Consider the following 18,827-nt stretch of genomic DNA (forward strand, 5'->3'; position numbering starts at 1 on the left):
ATGAATCTATATCTTACCTCAGTCTATTCTCAAATATTATTATGTATTTCATGTCTAATTTAACCTAACTATGTCTTATATTTTAACTCTTCCATCCTTTGAGCTGTTATCATACATTTTATTTCTACATATACTTCAAATGCCACAACATTATTTTTTTCTTCAAACAGGAATCTTTTAAAGAAACTTAAAATGAGAAAAAAGACCTTTTATACACTCACATATGTACTTGTTGGTATTCTTTTGTGTTGATACAAATGTCCATCTGTTGTCAGTTCCCTTGAACAACTTCCTTTAATGCGTTGTAGTGCACATCTGCTGCTGTTGAATATTTTCAATTTTATTTGTCTGAAAATTTGCCTTCATTTTTGAAAGATATTATATTAGGGTTCTCTAGGGAAACAGAATCAACAAAAGATATCTGTCAATAGTATGAGATTTTATGAGTCTCTCACATGACTGTGGGGATGTACAAGTCCAGGTTCCACAGGCAGTCTGCAACCAGAGACTCCAATGAAAGTCCAGTAAAGGTTCTTGACAAATTCTGGGAGACATTGGCTGTCCAAAGACGAGCCAGGAAATTCTCAGTCAATGCTGGAATCACTTCCCCTTTTAAGGCATTCAGCTGATTGGATAAAGCATTTCTCATTACTGATGGCAGTCTCCCTGATTGATGCAGTTGTAATCAGCTATCTATGATTTACCACTGCAGTAAATTCAGTGGTGACTAAAGTCCATAAATGCCATCGTATTACAGTTAGCCCAGTGCTTGCTTGACCAAACATCTGGGCACAATTGCCTGGCCAAGTTGACATATTAGCTTAACCATCACAGATATATTCACTATCAGAGTCTAGGTTGATAGTTCTTTTTCAACAACATTCCTTGTCTTGGGGCCTTTATTGTTTCTGATGTGAAGTCAGTTGTTCTCATCTTTGTTCTCTGTCATAATATGTCATTTTTCTGTGTTTGGTTTTAACGTTTATTACTTAAACCTTTTATTACTGGTTTGCAGCAGTTTGACTTCGTTGTGCCTGGCTGTGGTTTTATTTGTGTTTACCTTGCTTCGGGTTCTTTGAGCTTCTAGGAACTGTGGGTTTATAGTTTGTATCAAATTTGAATCATACTTGGTCACTAATTCATCAAATATTTATGTTTCTCTCATTCCCTTTTTTAGGATTTTACTTACATGTGTGTTAGGTGGATTTATAGTGTACTACAGGTCACTGAGGATCTGTTCATTTTTAAACCACTATTTTTCTCTGTACTTATTTTTGTAGTGTCTGTTCCTATTTCACTATTCCATTCCTAGTTCACTGATGTTTTTTTCCAGTGTCTAATCTATTATCCCATTTAGTGAATTTTTCATTTTAGATATTTGTACTTTAAATTAGACTTTTAACAGCAAATATTTTCAATTCCTATAGCTGACAAAGGGCTAATTTTTTAATATAAAGGAAATGAAAAAAATACAAATGGTTCTTACATAGCATGTATGCTATGAAATGCACATCAGAACTACAATGCAATACCATTTTTCACTTATCAAACAAAAATCAAAAAGTTTGATAGCACTGTTTTGGCAAGGATAGGAGAAATGGGTGCTCTTGTACACTGCTGGCAGGAAATGTAGGATAACCTTGAAAGAAGTAATTTGGAAAACACTATTAAAATTGAAAGTATACTGTTCTTACAAGTGTATCCTCACAATTGAGAAATGGCATATAGAATTATTTATAATAGTAAAATTTGGGGAACACTAAATACCCCTGAAGACAACATAGATTAAATAAATTATGGACTCAGCATATAAATGCACTAATTTCCCCTCAGCGTGGGACATGACTCCCAGGGACTAACCTCCCTGGCACCAAGGGATTACTCCCAAGCACCAATTAGCAATGCAGCTGGAAAAAGACGTTGAGCAAAAGGGGGAAAAGGTAAAGACAAATGAAATCATATGGCTAAGAGACTTCAAAGTGAGTCGGGAGGTCATTCCAGAGGTTACACCTATGCACATCTTACCAGGATCTCATTGACTGCCAAATTAGACACTACCCCCAATAGTGGGGCTTGTGAGGGCTCTGAAGACACCCAGGCACTATGGTCAAGACAGATAGCTCCTGAGTTTGGTGCCTTGCCAGTGGGCCCTACTTTGAGTTTTTTGCTCCCCAGTGTGACAGAATTAGACTCAGTTGTGGTTTCCCTACCCATGGCTCTTCTGTGCCTTTTATTTGAACCTATAATTGGTGCTGGAGTTGGTAGGTATACCATCCAAGAGATTTGAATCTTTAGGCTGTCCATGTGCCAGCTGGTTCCTGAGCGTCAACGGAATTGCAGTGCCTACTCTCCAGTTCATTGGACTCACTGAGAACAACTAACAAGGAAGTGATGATGGGCAACCACCATACCAAGCAAATGAGAGAATCTACAAACTGCAAGCAAAAGAGTCCCATCCATTTTGTATGAAACTGAAGCCCCCTCTCAATTAGAGGTGGAGTAGGCATCACCATCCCAGAATCCTCAGAATCAGGGAATGAACTATAGACTAGAGTGAACTTATTGGTATTCCGCTATAGACTTATTATGATTCTAGCAGTGGAAGAACTTATATCATTGATGTGGAGGCAGTGGCCACTGGAGGTTCTGAGATCAGGGAGAGGGAAAAAGACATGTAATATGGGGGCATTTTTGGGACTTGGGAATTGTCTGTCCTGAATGACATTGCAACAGCTGATACAGACCATTATATATCTCACCACAACATACAGAATTGTGTGGGAGAGAGTGTAAACTACAATGTAAACTATAATACATGCTTAGTGGTAATTTTCCAAAATGTGTTCATCAATTGCAATGAATGTACCACACTAATAAGGGATGTTGTTAGTGTGGGTAAATATGGGTGGTGTGAGGAGCGGGGCATATGGGAATCCTCAGTATTCTCTATGTAATGCTTATGTACATAGAAAGTACTAAGTATCTTTAAAAACATTTTTTTAGATTATGGAATACCCACAACAGAAAACTATGCAGAAATTAAGAATGAAGGGGCTATTTGTATGTATTAGCAATGGAGCATCAATGGATAATTTTTTTAAGTGATACAAGCAAGGTCTAAAATTATGTATTTTATGCTACCATTTATGTAATATATACACACACATATGCCTGCATGCATAAAGTACAACAGGGAGTATATACAAAAAAACTTTTTTTTGACTCATGTTAGCAGAAGATTTTGGCTCACGTTAGATGGAAGACAGGGGAAGGAAGGAGGAGGAGAGGCAGAAGAATAAGAAATGCCTTGTGGATTCCTTCTAGATTTTGTAACATGTACATTAACTTATCAAATAATTAATAATTAACATAAAATACTGTATTTCAGGGATGAAAGTGAACCTGCACAAATAGAGGATCCAAGTGTTGTTAAACCTGATGGCTGGCTTGATAATGAACCAAGATTTATCCCAAATCCTAATGCTGAGAAACCTGATGACTGGTAAACACTCTTCATTTCAAATATCAATTTCAAATATTTCTTATTTGCTTTTTTGTTACTAGTTTATATGATTGACAGGAGAGACTTGAGGTCACTTTTTTGCTTTATTCTCATATCCTAAGGAATGAAGACATGGATGGAGAATGGGAAGCACCTCGTATTCCTAATCCAGTTTGTCAAGTTGGGTGTGGTGAATGGAAACCTCCCATGATCGATAACCCAAAATACAAAGGAGTATGGACGCCTCCAATGATTGATAACCCTAACTACCAGGTAATAACTACTTGTTCCAATCTAATGTTAAAAATGTTGTAATATTTTTGGTTATATATCTAATTACCAATAAGATAATGTTATCTTTTCAAAATTTGATTCATAATAGTGCATCTTAGCTATCTTAAGAAGTCAAAGTAAATAGATCCCAACTATTTTATATATCAAAGATTAACGTATTCTTTATTTTCTGGGGAAATAAATTTAAGAATTTGGAGATAAATCACTTCATATTATATTCTTTCCTAGTAATCAATGCACAATTTGGAATAAAGTTCTATATTAGAAGTAATTATAAGAAATGAATTCTGATAATAATTAATGTCTCTACTTAATTAATTTGCTTGTTTTCAGTATTATTAAAGTTGATTTTTTTTCTAATAACATGAATCAGACAACTTTTGAGGGTACCTAAATTTCTATAATAGGAATTATTCTATTATCCATCTAACTCTTTAGTTTTGTGTTTCTCTTTACTCACTGACATTTTCTAATGTTTTTTTATACATATGTAGCTATATATTCTAATTGCTCAATGTGATTTATCTTAGTAAATCACAAAATATTACTAAATGCTATATAAAAATACTACTAAGACTTCTGTAACTTCTATAATGTTTATCTCCCTTATTCAACGTTAAACACCAAAATTCAGGAACCAAGTCTGTTTTGTTTTGTTTTTTAGTTTTTTTTTTTTAATTTCTCTCCCCTTCCCCCCAGTTGTCTGCTCTCTGTGTCCATTCGCTGTGTGTTCTTCTGTGACCACTTCTATCCTTATCAGCAGCACCGGGAATCTGTGTTTCTTTTTGTTGCATCATCTTGTTGTGTCAGCTCTCTGTGTGTGCGGCGCCATTCCTGGGCAGGCTGCACTTTCTTTTGTGCTGGGCAGCTCTCCTTACGGGGCACACTCCTTGTGCGTGGGGCTCCCCTACACGGGGGACACCCCTGCGTGTCACGGCACTCGTTGCATGCATCAGCACTGCACGTGGGCCAGCTCCACACGGGTCAAGGAGGCCTGGGGTCTGAACCACGGACCTCCCATGTGGTAGGCGGGTGCCCTATCCATTGGTCCAAGTCTGCTCCCCCCAAGTCTGTCTTGATCCTCACTGTCTCCTTCGTACTTGCCTAGTGCCCGGCACTACAGCAGTGCCCCTGGAGGGCTGAGTGAGGCAAGGAGTGATCCAGTTGTTGCATTCATTTGATCTGATTGACAATTTAATCACTTAAGAAATGGAGCTTCTACATTGAATCATTGTTTGAGGTTGAAGCATGATTGATTATTGAAGCCTGTCATGGACATTAGAAAGAGTGGCTTTTTTCTGTTTTTGCCTTACATTGAGCTCCCTGGTTTTAGCAATTTTAATGACATCTTACCTTGAATAACTATGCTAAATCTTAATTATTTAAAATAGTGTGACTTATTTGTGACACTCAGTTATTCAATAGTTTGTGTATGTTTTTTGCATACTTTAAAGGAAGTATTATTCATAGGGAACATTGTGTACAGAATAAGACAGAAGATTTTATTTCTAGTGAATTCACAATGAATTAATATCAGTTAAAGTTTTTTCTTTTTCTCCAGTTGGTATTGCTATTTTAATTCAACAGCAGCTACTTCTTGGATAGCATTTATAAAGAAATTATTTCATTTTAAAATTCTTTCAATTGTATTCTTCTTCCAGGGTATCTGGAGTCCTCGAAAAATTCCTAATCCAGATTATTTTGAAGATGATCATCCATTTCTTCTGACTTCTTTCCGTGCTCTTGGTTTAGAGCTTTGGTCTATGACCTCTGATATCTACTTTGATAATTTTATTATCTGCTCAGAAAAGGAAGTGGCAGATCAGTGGGCTACAGATAGTTGGGGTGTGAAAATAATGGTAGCAAGTGCTAACGAGGTATGACTAGTGGTAGTAATGCAAAGTATAGTAATAATAAGATTTGATCCTTCTTATAGATTATTCAGATGTCTCTTTTCAAAGATAAATAATTATAATAATTATTAAATATCAAGGAAATGTACTGGAATAAATTGTTATAGACAGAATATTTAACTTTACTATATTACACTACTTGCATATTAACTGTATAATGAATTCTATATGCACATGTAAGACCTCATTCTATTCATTGAATTATGATAGTTTGAATAGGAGTTAATGCCTTTTTGCCATTTTTAGAAATCAAGACTGCTTAGTATTTTGTCACCTTGCCAATTCAAAGCCTAAATGGTAACAGTAATGTAAATGTTATACTTCATTCATTTTAACTACTTTTCATTTAAAAGAGTGCACAGATCATTTAAAATTTTAAAGTTATGAAATTGTTTTTTAAAAATCTTACACGACTTAGGAAGTTAAGCTAACATATTGTGATGATGCATCTTGGGAGACTGTATCTTTCAAATGAATTACTACAAAGAAAACTTTATATCTTACATTTGCTTTCTTTGGACACTAGCAGAAACCATCAAAAGAATAGGTAAAGGTAAAACTATTTTGGCTAAAAACCTCTGAAGGTTCTCCATTTTATTTTAATGAACACAGTTCTCTTACTGAAGATCAGATGTAAAATGTTTGTTTTTTTAAGAGAAAAAAAAATTTAAGCACATAATTCCGATGTATGGTTTTCTTAGATCCTTTAAAGTTACAGAATGAGTTATCAGAGAATAGTATACTTCTGATACATTCATAAAAGTAGTTCTATCCTGAGATCTACTAAAAAAGAAAATTGTCATTATTCTTGCTGGCAGTTTAGATACTTCCACTTATATAGTTGCATTATATTCTACTACAAGGTCTCAATAATGCAAGCTAATAATAAAAGGCTTACATTTTATAACAGTTGGGAGAATAAAGCATTTTTTTAAATTGCATGCTCATTACTCCTTAATGTAAAATGTCTAGGTAAAAAACTGTTTCACAGTTTCAAATCTGAATTGCCTTTTCCCGCCTATTTCTCCCACAGCCTGGTGTATTGAAGCAGTTAATAGAAGCTGCTGGAGAGCGCCCATGGCTTTGGCTCATTTACCTTGTGACAGCAGGGTTGCCAATAGCATTAATTAGTTTATTTTGTTGGCCAAGAAAAGTAAAGGTAAAGAAAATTTCCTGCACTTTTTCTAATTTCTTAGTGTTTTAGAAGTTCTATGAATTGAGCAAGTAGTTCTTAAAAGTAAACTAAATTTCCTTTAAAAATTTTTTTGTAGTTCACTGTATATATATTGCTATTACCAAAAAAAGCTGTTTTTAAAAAAATTCTTTGATTCAGTTAAAATAGTTTGTTAAACCCCCACAGAGAAAATATGTAGATGCAGAGTATAAAAAAACGGATATATGTAAACCACAAACAAAAGGAGCATTAGAGCAAGAAGTAAAGGAAGAGAAAGCAGCCCTGGAGAAACCAATAGATTTAGAAGAGGAAAAAAAGCAAAGTGATGGTGAAATTCTTGAAAAAGGTGAGAAGATAATGGTGATTTATATGGAGACTATGGGCAAAGCTCATATAAACAGTATGTTATCTGGTAAACACCTGCTGTTGCACTTGCTTATTATCAAATTTATACCCATCTCAATCCCCAAGAATGAGTGCCTACGGCAAAGATGATCTGTAGCCCCTGACCAAAAGTTGTGCCCTGAGCATCCACCCTAAATTTCTGTCTAGTAGGAAATAAGAGATTTAAATACTGGCTAGATGCTTTGGAACCTACTGGTTATGAATGCCATATGACATAGCTTTTCCCAATGATTTTTCTTGCCTCTGAGAATGTTGAAGGTGAGATGGAAGTTATAGCTCATGGCCTCTTAGAAAGTGTTATAGGTATAAGGCACTTGATTACAACAACAAAATCAATACCAGGTCTTCAAATGAATGATAGTTTATTGTAGAGAAAAATAACTTCATTCATGTCTTGAAAGGATTCCTGAATGATATGTTCCCTTCCTACCTTATACTGAACTCATAGATATTAGAGCTGGAAAATTGAGGCTTTGAAGTGACCCTCCATAGAGACCTCCTTTGCACATATAGGTAGAAATAAAACTTGATATTTGCCAGGTGCAAATGTGAATATCAAGCCAAGGTCTATATTGAGCCCTTGAAGCACTAATTTTAACTTTGTAGTTGGTGAGACAGTCAACTTAAAAGCCAGATTCTCTCAAAAATATAAGTGCATGGGTGAGTGCATGTATGTGTATACACATGTACACTCACATGTGTACACAACATGTGTATACACTATACATATATATACATATATGCGTGTGTGTATATCAGAGTATCTAAAACAACAGATTCCTTAATTAAAAGTTCTCAAAGCCTTTATAACTTCTTAGTGCTTAATGTATTGATATCTAGATATAACCCTATTTAGCTGGCATTTATATGGAGCATCCATTAAAATATTTAAGTATCAAATGGTCTTTTTATAGAAGGCACCTTCATATATCCAGGTAGTCTCACATTATAGATTGGGGAATACCTAGGAAAGAGAGAGCTGATGCTTGATCAGCTTCTCTTTCTCCAACCACATCATTTTTGGTGGTGAGGTAGCTCCTAGGACACACTTAATATCTTTTGGTAATGATGGTGACAAGTTTGGAGGTTTTGTAGATGGAATCTGAAGGAGGGTCAGTAACTTAAAATATATATATGTGACGATGTATACTGATAACAAGCATAAATAAATTGCATTTGAAGGTAAATGATCATCACAAATTAAAGGAAATATTACCAAAACATGAACACAGGAAAGATGATACATTAATTCTTTGGTTTACATATTACATACCAACTGAACACTTAATTATTTAATCTGTCCCTCACTTCTAATACAATGGCTTCTTTATAAAATGTAGTAAAATAATGAATATTTGTAATTATTTTTTCATTTCTAATTTAAGGAATTATTTTAAAATACTGGAATTTCAACAAATCCCTCTTATTTAATAATTTTCAGTAGCAAACTTTTAACTTCAAGTATTTGCCTTTAAATCTACATTCTAGAAGAGGAAGGTGAACCCGAGGAAAAGAGTGAAGAAGAAATTGAAATCATAGAAGGGCAAGACGAAGGTAATAAGTCAAATAAGTCTGGATCAGAGGATGAGGTAAGCAACTCTTTAACAAAATAAACTAGTTTCTATATTTGTTTATTATCTATAAATAACATTTCAATAAAAGCAGTTGTTTGGTTTGTGACGGAATTTTTGCCACATTTCTCCCAACTTTCATAGCACTTACATATTGTTTTTTAAATGTATCCATAAAGAAGGCAAGAAAATACTAAGAAATACTATATCATTTTAATGCCTCATGTATAAAGTAACCCTGTGGTTTAAAAAATCTAAACACAGAGCCTCATCTGTAAAAATATATATATATTATTTATCATTAAAACATTCTAGTAAAAGTTATAACAGACCATTTGGATATGTTTTGGCAACCTGATTACTATGAGACAGTTTTCTTCATAACTGTTGTGAAAACATTCTTATTGAGATATTTTCATGACATTTTAAAATATTTCTTTCATTGAGTAATTGAGTACTGTCTGATAGTGTTTTTCTCAGACCCTTAATAAACTAGTTTTTCTCCAGTACTTTGATATCTAACCCATTTTGCATTATGATATAAAACTGGAACTTTACACATGCCTTTTTCTTTTATTATTATGGAATCACAGATCATTCAGGGCATAATTCAGAACTACAACCCTCTATTTTTATCCAGCATATACCAAAAGTTTGTTTTCTCTACTTTATACTTCTCTAACTATAACCCTCTAAGAGATACGTAGTCTTTCCCCACAGAGTCACCAGGCTAACCAGTATAATTACTTAGCTTTGAGTAGGGCAAAAGAATAATTCTGCCTCGCCTATTCTATGTGATGAAATAAACAACTTTTCTTTTATCTATTTGAAGAAATCTCCCAAGTACATTTGTTGTTGTTACTGTTGTTTGCTTATAACACTTATTGGTTACTGATCTGACTGCCGTGTGAGTTTTTAAGGAGTATTTGGGAATGATTATCTAATATGAATATCCATATTTAGAGGAAGCTGAAAGCAAAACAGTTCCTTCTATATGCCCCATAAGATCTCAGCTCCCTCTCAAACTGAAGCAGAGCAGGCATCACCATCGCGAAATCCTCAAGACTGAGTAATGAACAATCATGAAGGATAATGCAAACATGGACTAAAGTAGACTTACTATTATTGTAGTAATGGAAGAATTTGTAACACTGATAGTGGTTACCAGAAGTTCTGAGGGGAGGGGGATGAAAGAAGAGTCAGAACATAGGGCATTTTTAGGTCATTGGAATTGTTCTGCATGATATTGCAGTAATGGATACAGGCTATTATATTAGCACATATAATCAAAACCTGTAAAATTGTATGGTGCAAAATATAAACTATAGACCATAGTTAGTAGCAATACTTCGATATTTGTGAATCCATTGTAAGAAATGTATCATACTAATGTAAGATATATTCATAGGTGAAAATGTGAGGGGGGAGGAGGGTATATGGGAATCCCCTATATTTTTGATGTAACTTTTCTATAATCTAAAACTTTTTTTTTTTTTGTAAGATTTATTTATTTCTTCCCACTCCCACCCTGTTCCCCTCATCTTCTGCTCTCTGTGTCCATTTGCTGTGTCGTCTTCTGTGTTTGCTTGTATTCTCATTAGGCAGCTCTGGGAACCGATCCTGGGACCTTCCAGAGTGGGAGAGAGGCGATTACTCTTGCGCCACCTCAACATCTTGTTCTGCTATATTTTCTTATTTTCTCTCCTCTGTGTTCTTGTTATGTCATCTTGCTGCGCCAGCTCTCCACATTGGCCAGCATTCCTGCATGAGGCGGCTTTCCTGCGCAGGGTGGTGTTCCTGCATGGGCCGGCACTCTGCGTGGGCCAGTTTGCTGCGTGGGCCAACTTGCCCTCACCAGGAGACCCTGGGCATCGATCTCTGGATCTCCTATATGGTAGACAGGAGCCCAGTTGGTTGAGCCACATCCATTTCCCTAAAACTTCTTTTAAAATAAAATTTAAAAAAAAAGAGTAGACACATAACAACAGCAAAAAAAATAGAGGGAGCTGAATGAAGATAATTTGTTCCAGAACAGAAACAGACATTGTTCCAGCTTTTACTCTAATAAATTTATTTGTACTATGTGTTACTATGTACTAGTAATTACAATGTATTATTACTATGTATTTTAATTACATCTTGCTTCACAAAGCATTTTGTGTACCTTTAAAATGATCATAAAATTCCATCATCCAGGGGAAGCGGACTTGGCCCAAAGGATAGGGCGTCCGCCTACCACATGGGAGGTCCGTGGTTCAAACCCCGGGCCTCCTTGACCTGCGTGGAGCTGGCCCATGCACAGTGCTGATGCATGCAAGGAGTGCCATGCCACGCAAAGGGTGTCCCCAGCGTAGGGGGCGCCCAAGCGCAAGGAGTGTGCCCCATAAGGAGAGCCACCCAGCGCGAAAGAAAGTGCAGCCTGCCCAGGAGTGGCACCACACACACGGAGAGCAGACACAAGATGATGCAACAAAAAGAAACACAGATTCCCAGTGCAGCTGATAAGGATAGAAGTGGTCACAGAAGAACACACAGCAAATGGACATAGAGAGCAGACGATTGGGGGAGAGGCGAGAGAAAAAATTTAAAAATCTTAAAAAAATTCCATCATCCAGACTTTTAAAACATTTTACATATATTTGTCAGTGAGATAAGTCAATTCTTTATACATTATGTAATCTTGAGAAATAATTATAACTCATTTGTGTAATATCATATAATTAATTATTTAATTTTGTTCCACTATTTTAAACTGATTTTTATACTGACTACTTATTCTGGAGGGATAATAAAAGCAAAAGAAAAAGCCAGACCACTACTGTACTGTTTCCCTTTCCTCTGTCATAATTTTCTGAAGGAAGTATATGCCAGATATTCTGTAAAAGGCTTTGTTAAACCAGCCCAGCAATTCATTACTTACAAAAAGATTGTCATGAATAGTCAGTGCTTAATAATCCTACTTTAAAAATTAAAATATTATATGACCATTAGTTAATTGCAAAAAGCTTACATAAAAAGTCATAAAATCTTGAACTGAGTTCTTCATAGTAGTTCTTGTCAGATGCTAGTCTGATAAGCAAGGCTTTTCTAAAAATGTAATCATGCCAAAAGGTGAACAAATGAAAACACATTTAGTTATACATGTTTATAATCAATTGCATGAAGGAAAGGAACATATGTAAGGTAGCATTTGATTGATAGAGTATGTATTTTGTAGAATGAAGAATAAATTATTTACTACTATCAGTTACCCATTGTACTAAAATTAACCTTTTCTTAATTATTTTTTCTAGATGAAAGAAGCAGATGAGAGCACAGGATCTGGAGATGGGCCAGTAAAGTCAGTTCGCAAAAGAAGAGTACGAAAAGAATAAACTATATTCAAGTATTTTTTATTCCTGACAGAGATATTTGGCATTATAATATCATTGTGCCACAACTGAACTTGAATCAATATCCACGTCCTGTCCTAATATCTAGCATTGTTACTCTTTCAGACATTTATTTTAGTCTTTCTTTTCAGAGGGGAAAAAATATCTCTGAAGTTGTCGCCTCTTTGAATTTAGAATAAAAGAAAACTGGCAAGTTACATATCAGATTTAAGAGATTAATATCATTAAATGTTACAGTTTTGATAGTTTTGGTTTGTACATAGCAAAATAATATGTAGCAGTTTCACTGCTTTTGGAAAACTCAGTTATTGAAAGCTACACTTAAATGGCAATATAACAACATAATTGGTGGACCTATAATAAAAATGAGAGTGTTCTGTTGTACAGAGCTAAATGCAATAAAGTTTCTGTATGGTTGTTTGATTCTGTCAACAATTGAAAGTGTTTTATGTGACCTATATTTACCTATTTTGTGTCAAATTATAATTTTGGTCAGTTCATTTAATATTATACATTCCTTTGTGAAGTGCTTTGTTGACAGACAAGTCAACACAACAGAAATGTATAAGTCATTCATAGAATCACTGAGTATTAGTGCAACATATTTTACATTTGAACGCAAAGATAATAGATTTATGAAAAATAGTGTACAGATTTTTTTCAAGCTTTTATACTTGCTTTATGCCAGAATGGCTTAGCCCATTCACAAAACGACTTAATACCTACACTGCTCTTGAAAATAAAATCTAAACATTTTTCCCTTCTTTACCCTTTTTAACAGATAAATTATTTTGGGGAGGCTTTAAGTTATTTTTTCTTTCAGGTGATCATTAAGAGATTCCAATAGCTAAAATGTCTTGTATTTTTATCTGGCTTTTTTCCTGGCAAATTCAAATCTATTTTGAGTCTATTTTCTTCAGAGCTGTCTCTAAGGTAGATAGGAGCAACTATTACTACTACTCCTCTTTTTAAAGCAGTTCCCAAGTCACAAACTAATTATAATGTGGCTATTTTGTTCCATTTTAAATATTTTACTGAAGAAATTTTTATGCTTGGCTAACAATTTTAAACACTTTAGAAGGTGATCTGGAGAACTACTTGAACACTATCTAGAGAGCTCATTGGGTGGGAGTGTGGGTTCCTTCATGGACACATTTACCCCATTCTTGGGCAAGCCCTGAATGAGTTCCCATACAGCCCCTCCCCAGTGATGCATTTAGAGCTGATATATAAGGAAAATGAGTCTATAGTATCTTCTTTTTCTAAAGGAAGACAAACAGCTAGGTATACTTTTACCCTTAGGTTAGACAGTGAGTTGAAAATGAAATTAAGTGCCTTGTTCCATTGCTGTTTGCTCAACTTTCATAAATTGGTGGTGGAAACTGAACAGATATTTAACCATAACTTTGTATTTATACTAACTGAATTTAACACAGTTTGCAAGGACGACTTCTCCTCTCCCTTTGTATTTAGAATGCCCAAATGAACTAGACATACATAATAATTCTAGATGAGAATACTCTGACAGTAAATGGCTACTAAAGGAGATAAATCCTTTCTCAATTTTATGGAAATCTTGGCTGACAAGTATTTTGTATGTGAACATTTTTTCTGAAGACTTATTAAAGCTTTTTTTACTTTCTTGGTTGCAGATTCATTTTAACTTTAACATGTGGTTAAATGCCATGAGCTTGCAGTGGTAAAATTTGAGCAACCAATTTTGCCAGGTCACTGCTAATTGCCCTGTCCATGGATATACTGTCGCAGATAGGTTTTACTAGAACTTAAACTCTTAACAAATAATGTGTTCTAGATTCATGCAATAGAGAAAACCTGGGGAAATATACACATATCTTCATTTTTCTTTTAAAGGTGTAGATTCTTTCCTAATCTGCCTTTGTTCTTTAAAATAATTTCATTCTTTTCTCTAATAAAGGAGGAAAAGAAATATATTTTTCTTTGTTTTAATTGGCCTTTTTCAAAGCTTTTAACTTAGCTAAAGCAGCTTAACTTTTCTTGAATATTTTAAAGATAACCTTGCTTAAATTTTTTATTTCTCTAGAAAGACATCATGTTAACTAGAATTATTTGTCTTTTTGTGGTATCAGTCCCTCATTTTGAAGAGACACAGGATGGGACTGTTTACGTACTAAAATTAATCGCTAGCAATGATACCTGGAATTTAGAATACTAGTTTGAAAAGGTTTATATCCAATTAAAAAAACTATTCAGACTAGTTAAAACAAATTATAAGCTAGACGTCTATGAGCAAGTTTTCAACTGTGACTATATATTTTAACTTTAGGAGGATTTGGGGATGAAATATCAGATGTCTTACTATCAGAGGGCTACTTAAATCTTGTATATAAATTATTAACACATAATAGCATTTTTACCAAATTTCAATAATTTGTTCCCAAATTATAGCTCCTGTGCATTTCTACACTATGATGGCTATGATGAGCATAGGAAATAAAATTACCCTTAATCTGATAGGTCAAGATGAGGAGTGGATTGGAGAGAAAATGTCTTTGGAAATACTTCTGGAATTTGACTTTAGAAATCTAACTGCATGGAAGAGTAAGGGTAGTCTCAGAGAAGATGAGAAAACTGGAAAGTGATCTTTTAACCCTAAGGGTACCTTACAACACATCACACATTTTGTACTCGTCAAATGAATATAATACATTCTTAGTAAAATTTGGGGGTACTTTCAGGTTTTAATAACAAGTCAAACACGATGAGAAGACACCTATAATGTATAAAATTTAAAACAGGATAAATATACAATTATAATATATTATTTTAGCTTCTGCCATTATCATTCAATACTCCCCTCCCCACCATTGTCAAGTAAATTAAATCCTAAAGCCAACATAAAGTCTCTGTTATAGTAAAATTGTTTTTAAATACCATTAATCTGTAAGAATTAAGTGAAATAAACTATAGTTTGTTTCTCTGATAAAGAGGCCCTTAAGATCATTCTCTTTAATTCTTTTTAATTCTTAAAACTTTCATGTGGTCACTTCCTCTGTTCATCCATGGTTACAAGAGATCTCAATCTCTGGGTCTTTGCTGGTAATAATTTTGATTATATCTCATTGAAAAATTATCTGATGATGACCACCAAACCATATTAGGATAGGAAGAAACAAAATTATTGGAGAAGATAGAAAAGACTTTGCATTTTAAAAAATTAAGATTGTTTTGCTTTGCTTTGGGCCACAAAATTAATTTTGGATTCTGTAATTTACATGATTCTTTTGGAACTAGATCGAAAGGAGGAGTAATGGACAGAAATAGAGATGTGACTTAAACTGGTTAGATGTACAAACTCACAGGATTGTTTTTAACAAATCAGTTTTATTGATACATATTCTAAAGCATACAGTTTATCCAAAGTATACAATCAGTGGTATTTGGTATAATCTCATAGTGTGCATTCATCAGTTCAATCATTATTACAGCATTTTATTTCAATAGTAATAATAATAAACAGGAAAATTCTCTACCTGTCAGTATCTGTTTCCCCTTCTGTATATAGCTGCTATTAATGGCTATTCTTCACAATATGTATAAAGGAGTTTTATTGAGATATACTCACATATCATACAATCTATCAAAAGTGTATAAATCAGTGGCTTTTAGAATAATCACAATGTTGAGCATTAATCATTGCAAAAGATTTTAGAATTAGTTCATTACTCCAAAAACAAAACTCCATACCACTTAGCTTGCCTCCCATAGCCCTACTTAACCACAAATAAAATTTTGTCTTTAAAACTTGATTTATATTTACATTTATAAAAAATGGAATCATACAATATGTTACTAATACGAACTAATATATTCATAGTAGCACAGTCATACAGTATTTATCCTTTTGTGTCTGGCTTGCTTCACTTAAGATAACGTCCTCTAAGTTCATCCAATTTGTCATATGCTTTACAACTTCATTTCTTACAGTTGTATAATATTCCGTCATGTAAATATACCACAGTTTATCCATTTATCAATTAATGGACACCTAGGTTGTTTCCAACTTTTGGCAATTGTGAATAACACCGTGGTGAACGCTGGTGTGCAGATTTTTGTTCATGTTACTGCTCTCAGTTCTTCTGTGTATATACCCAATAGTAGTAGTACAGGGTCACTTGGTAAATCTATATTCAACTTCTTTAGGAACTGCCAAACAGTCCTCCACAGTGGCTGTGCCATTCTGCATTTCCACCAACAGTGATTAAGTGCTCCTATCTCTCCACATCCTCTCCAACACTTGTAGTTCTCCCCATTATTAATAGTTGCCATTCTGATAGGTGTGAAATGATAGCTAATTATAGTTTTGATTTACATTTCCCTAATCATTACTGATAAACATTTTTCTTGTGTTTTTTGTTTGTTTGTTTTTGCATTTGTATATCCAAGTCTTTTGCCCATTTTTTAATCAGGTCATTTGCCTTTTTTTGTTACTTCTCTTTATATATCCTGCATATTAAACCTTTATAGGACATGTGATTTCCAAATATTTTCTCCCCTTCAGTCAGCTGCAGCCTTTTGACAAAGTCCTGTCAGGTGCAAAAGTGTTTGAGGAGGTCCCATTTATCTATTTTTTTTCTTTTGTTTCACATGCTTTGGGTGTAAGGTCCAAGAAACTACCACCTACCACAGGGTCTTTAAGATGTTTCCCTACATTTTCTCCTAATAATTTAATGATCCTGGATTTTATATTTAGGTCCCTGATCCATTTTGAGTTTATCTTTGTATGGGGAGTGAGAGAGATCCTTTTTCATTCTTTTGGTTATAGATATCCAGTTTTCCCAGCACCATATCTTGAAGAGACTGTTTTGTCCCATTAATATAGACTTGGTAGGTTTGTCAAAAAAACAATAGATTATATAGGTGAGGGTTTATTTCTGGACTTTGAATTCCACTGATATGTCTATTTTTATGCTGGTACCATGCTGTTTTGACCACTGTAGCTTTGCAGTATGTTTCAAGGTCTGGCAGTGAAATTCCTCCCATGTCGCTCTTCTTTTTTAGCATGCTTTTGGCTATTTGGGTGCACTTTCCCTTCCAAATGAATTTTGTCATTGCCTTTTCTATTTCTGTAAAGTTGGCTGTTGGAATTTTGATTGGTATTTCATTGAATTTATAAATCAGTTTGGGTAGGATTGGCATCTTCACAATATTTAGTCTTCCAGTTGGTGAACACAGAATGTCTTTGTGTTCGTTTAGGTCATCATTGATTTCTTTTAGCATTGTTTTGTAGTTTTCTGCATGTAGATCCTGTACTTCTTTGGCTAAATTGATTCCTAGGTATTGAGTCTTTTTGTTGCTATTGTAAGTGAAGTTTTTCCCGACTTTCTCCTCAGATTGTTCAATACTAGTGTACATAAACATCACTGATTTTTGTGTGTTGATCTTGTAACCTGCCGCTTTGCTGAACTCACTTATTAGCTCAAGTAGCTTTGTTGTAGACATTTCAGAATTTTCTAAATATAGGATCATGTCATCTGCAAATAGTGAGAGTTTACTTCTTCTTTTCATATTTGGATGCCTTTATTTTTTCTTGTCTAATTGCCCTGGCTAGAACTTCTAGTACAATATTGAATAACAGTGGTGAATGTGGACATCATTGTCTTGATCCTGATCTTAGAGGGAAAGTTCTCAACCTTTCCCCATTGAGTATGATGTTGGCTATGGGTGTCTCAAATATGCCTTTTATTTTATTGAGGAATTTTCCTTCTATTCCTCTCTTTTGAATTTTTTTTTCAAGAATGCTGGATTCTGTTGAATTCCTTTTCTGTAGCAATCGATATGATCATGGTTTTTTTTTTCCATTCTATTTGTTTATGAGGTGTATTACATTGATTGATTTTTCTTATGTTGAACCAGCCTTGCATGCCAGAAATAAATCCCACTTGGTCATAATGTATAAGTCTTTTGGTATCTTGTTGGATTCAATTTGCAAGTGTTTGTTTTTGTTTTTTGTGTTTTTTTGAGAATTTTTTCATCTATGTTCATTAGAGAGATTGATCTGTAATTTTCTTTTAGTGTTTTTATCTGCCTTTGGTATTAGGGAGATGTTGGCTTCATAAAATGTGTTGGGTAATTTTCCCTCCTCTTTAATCTTTTGGAAGAGATTAAACAGGATTGGTGTTCTTTTCAAAATGCTTGGTATAATCATCTATGAAGCCATCTAGTCCTGGACTTTTCTTTGTTGGGAGATTTTTGATGACTGATTCAATCTCTTAAATGTGATTGGTTTAAGTTCTTGTCTTTCTTGTAGCATCAGTGTAGGTTGTTTGTGCTTTTCTAGGAATTTGTCCATTTCATCTAGGTTGTCTAGTTTGTTGGCATTCAGTTCCTCATAATATCCTCTTATGATACTTTTTATTTCTGTGTGGTCAGTCGTAACTTCCCCTCTTTCATTTCTGATCGTATTTATTTGTGTCTTCTCTTTTTTTTCTTTGTTAGTCTGGCTAGGTGTTTGTCAATTTTATTGCTCTTCTCAAAGAACCAGCTTTTAGTTTTGTTTATTTTTTTTTTCCTCTCAATTTCATTTATTTCTGTTCC

At 34.3% G+C, this 18,827-nt stretch overlaps 1 protein-coding gene across 1 annotated transcript in view; it reads left to right on the top strand.

Annotated features, from left to right (window-relative positions):
* The window catches only part of CLGN (calmegin), a 69,684-nt gene extending 57,010 nt beyond the window's left edge, over window positions 1-12,674 (top strand). The window contains exons 9-15 of the mRNA XM_004471941.5: window positions 3,389-3,502; window positions 3,625-3,775; window positions 5,458-5,673; window positions 6,743-6,868; window positions 7,070-7,229; window positions 8,777-8,877; window positions 12,153-12,674. Of these exons, the coding sequence (XP_004471998.1) occupies window positions 3,389-3,502; window positions 3,625-3,775; window positions 5,458-5,673; window positions 6,743-6,868; window positions 7,070-7,229; window positions 8,777-8,877; window positions 12,153-12,233 (949 nt within the window). The 3' untranslated portion in view covers window positions 12,234-12,674. The remainder of the gene's footprint in view (window positions 1-3,388; window positions 3,503-3,624; window positions 3,776-5,457; window positions 5,674-6,742; window positions 6,869-7,069; window positions 7,230-8,776; window positions 8,878-12,152) is intronic.
* The last annotated feature ends 6,153 nt before the right edge of the window (window positions 12,675-18,827 follow it).

Source organism: Dasypus novemcinctus, chromosome 1 (genome assembly GCF_030445035.2).
Source record: "Dasypus novemcinctus isolate mDasNov1 chromosome 1, mDasNov1.1.hap2, whole genome shotgun sequence".
Classification (NCBI taxonomy): Eukaryota; Metazoa; Chordata; class Mammalia; order Cingulata; family Dasypodidae; genus Dasypus; species Dasypus novemcinctus.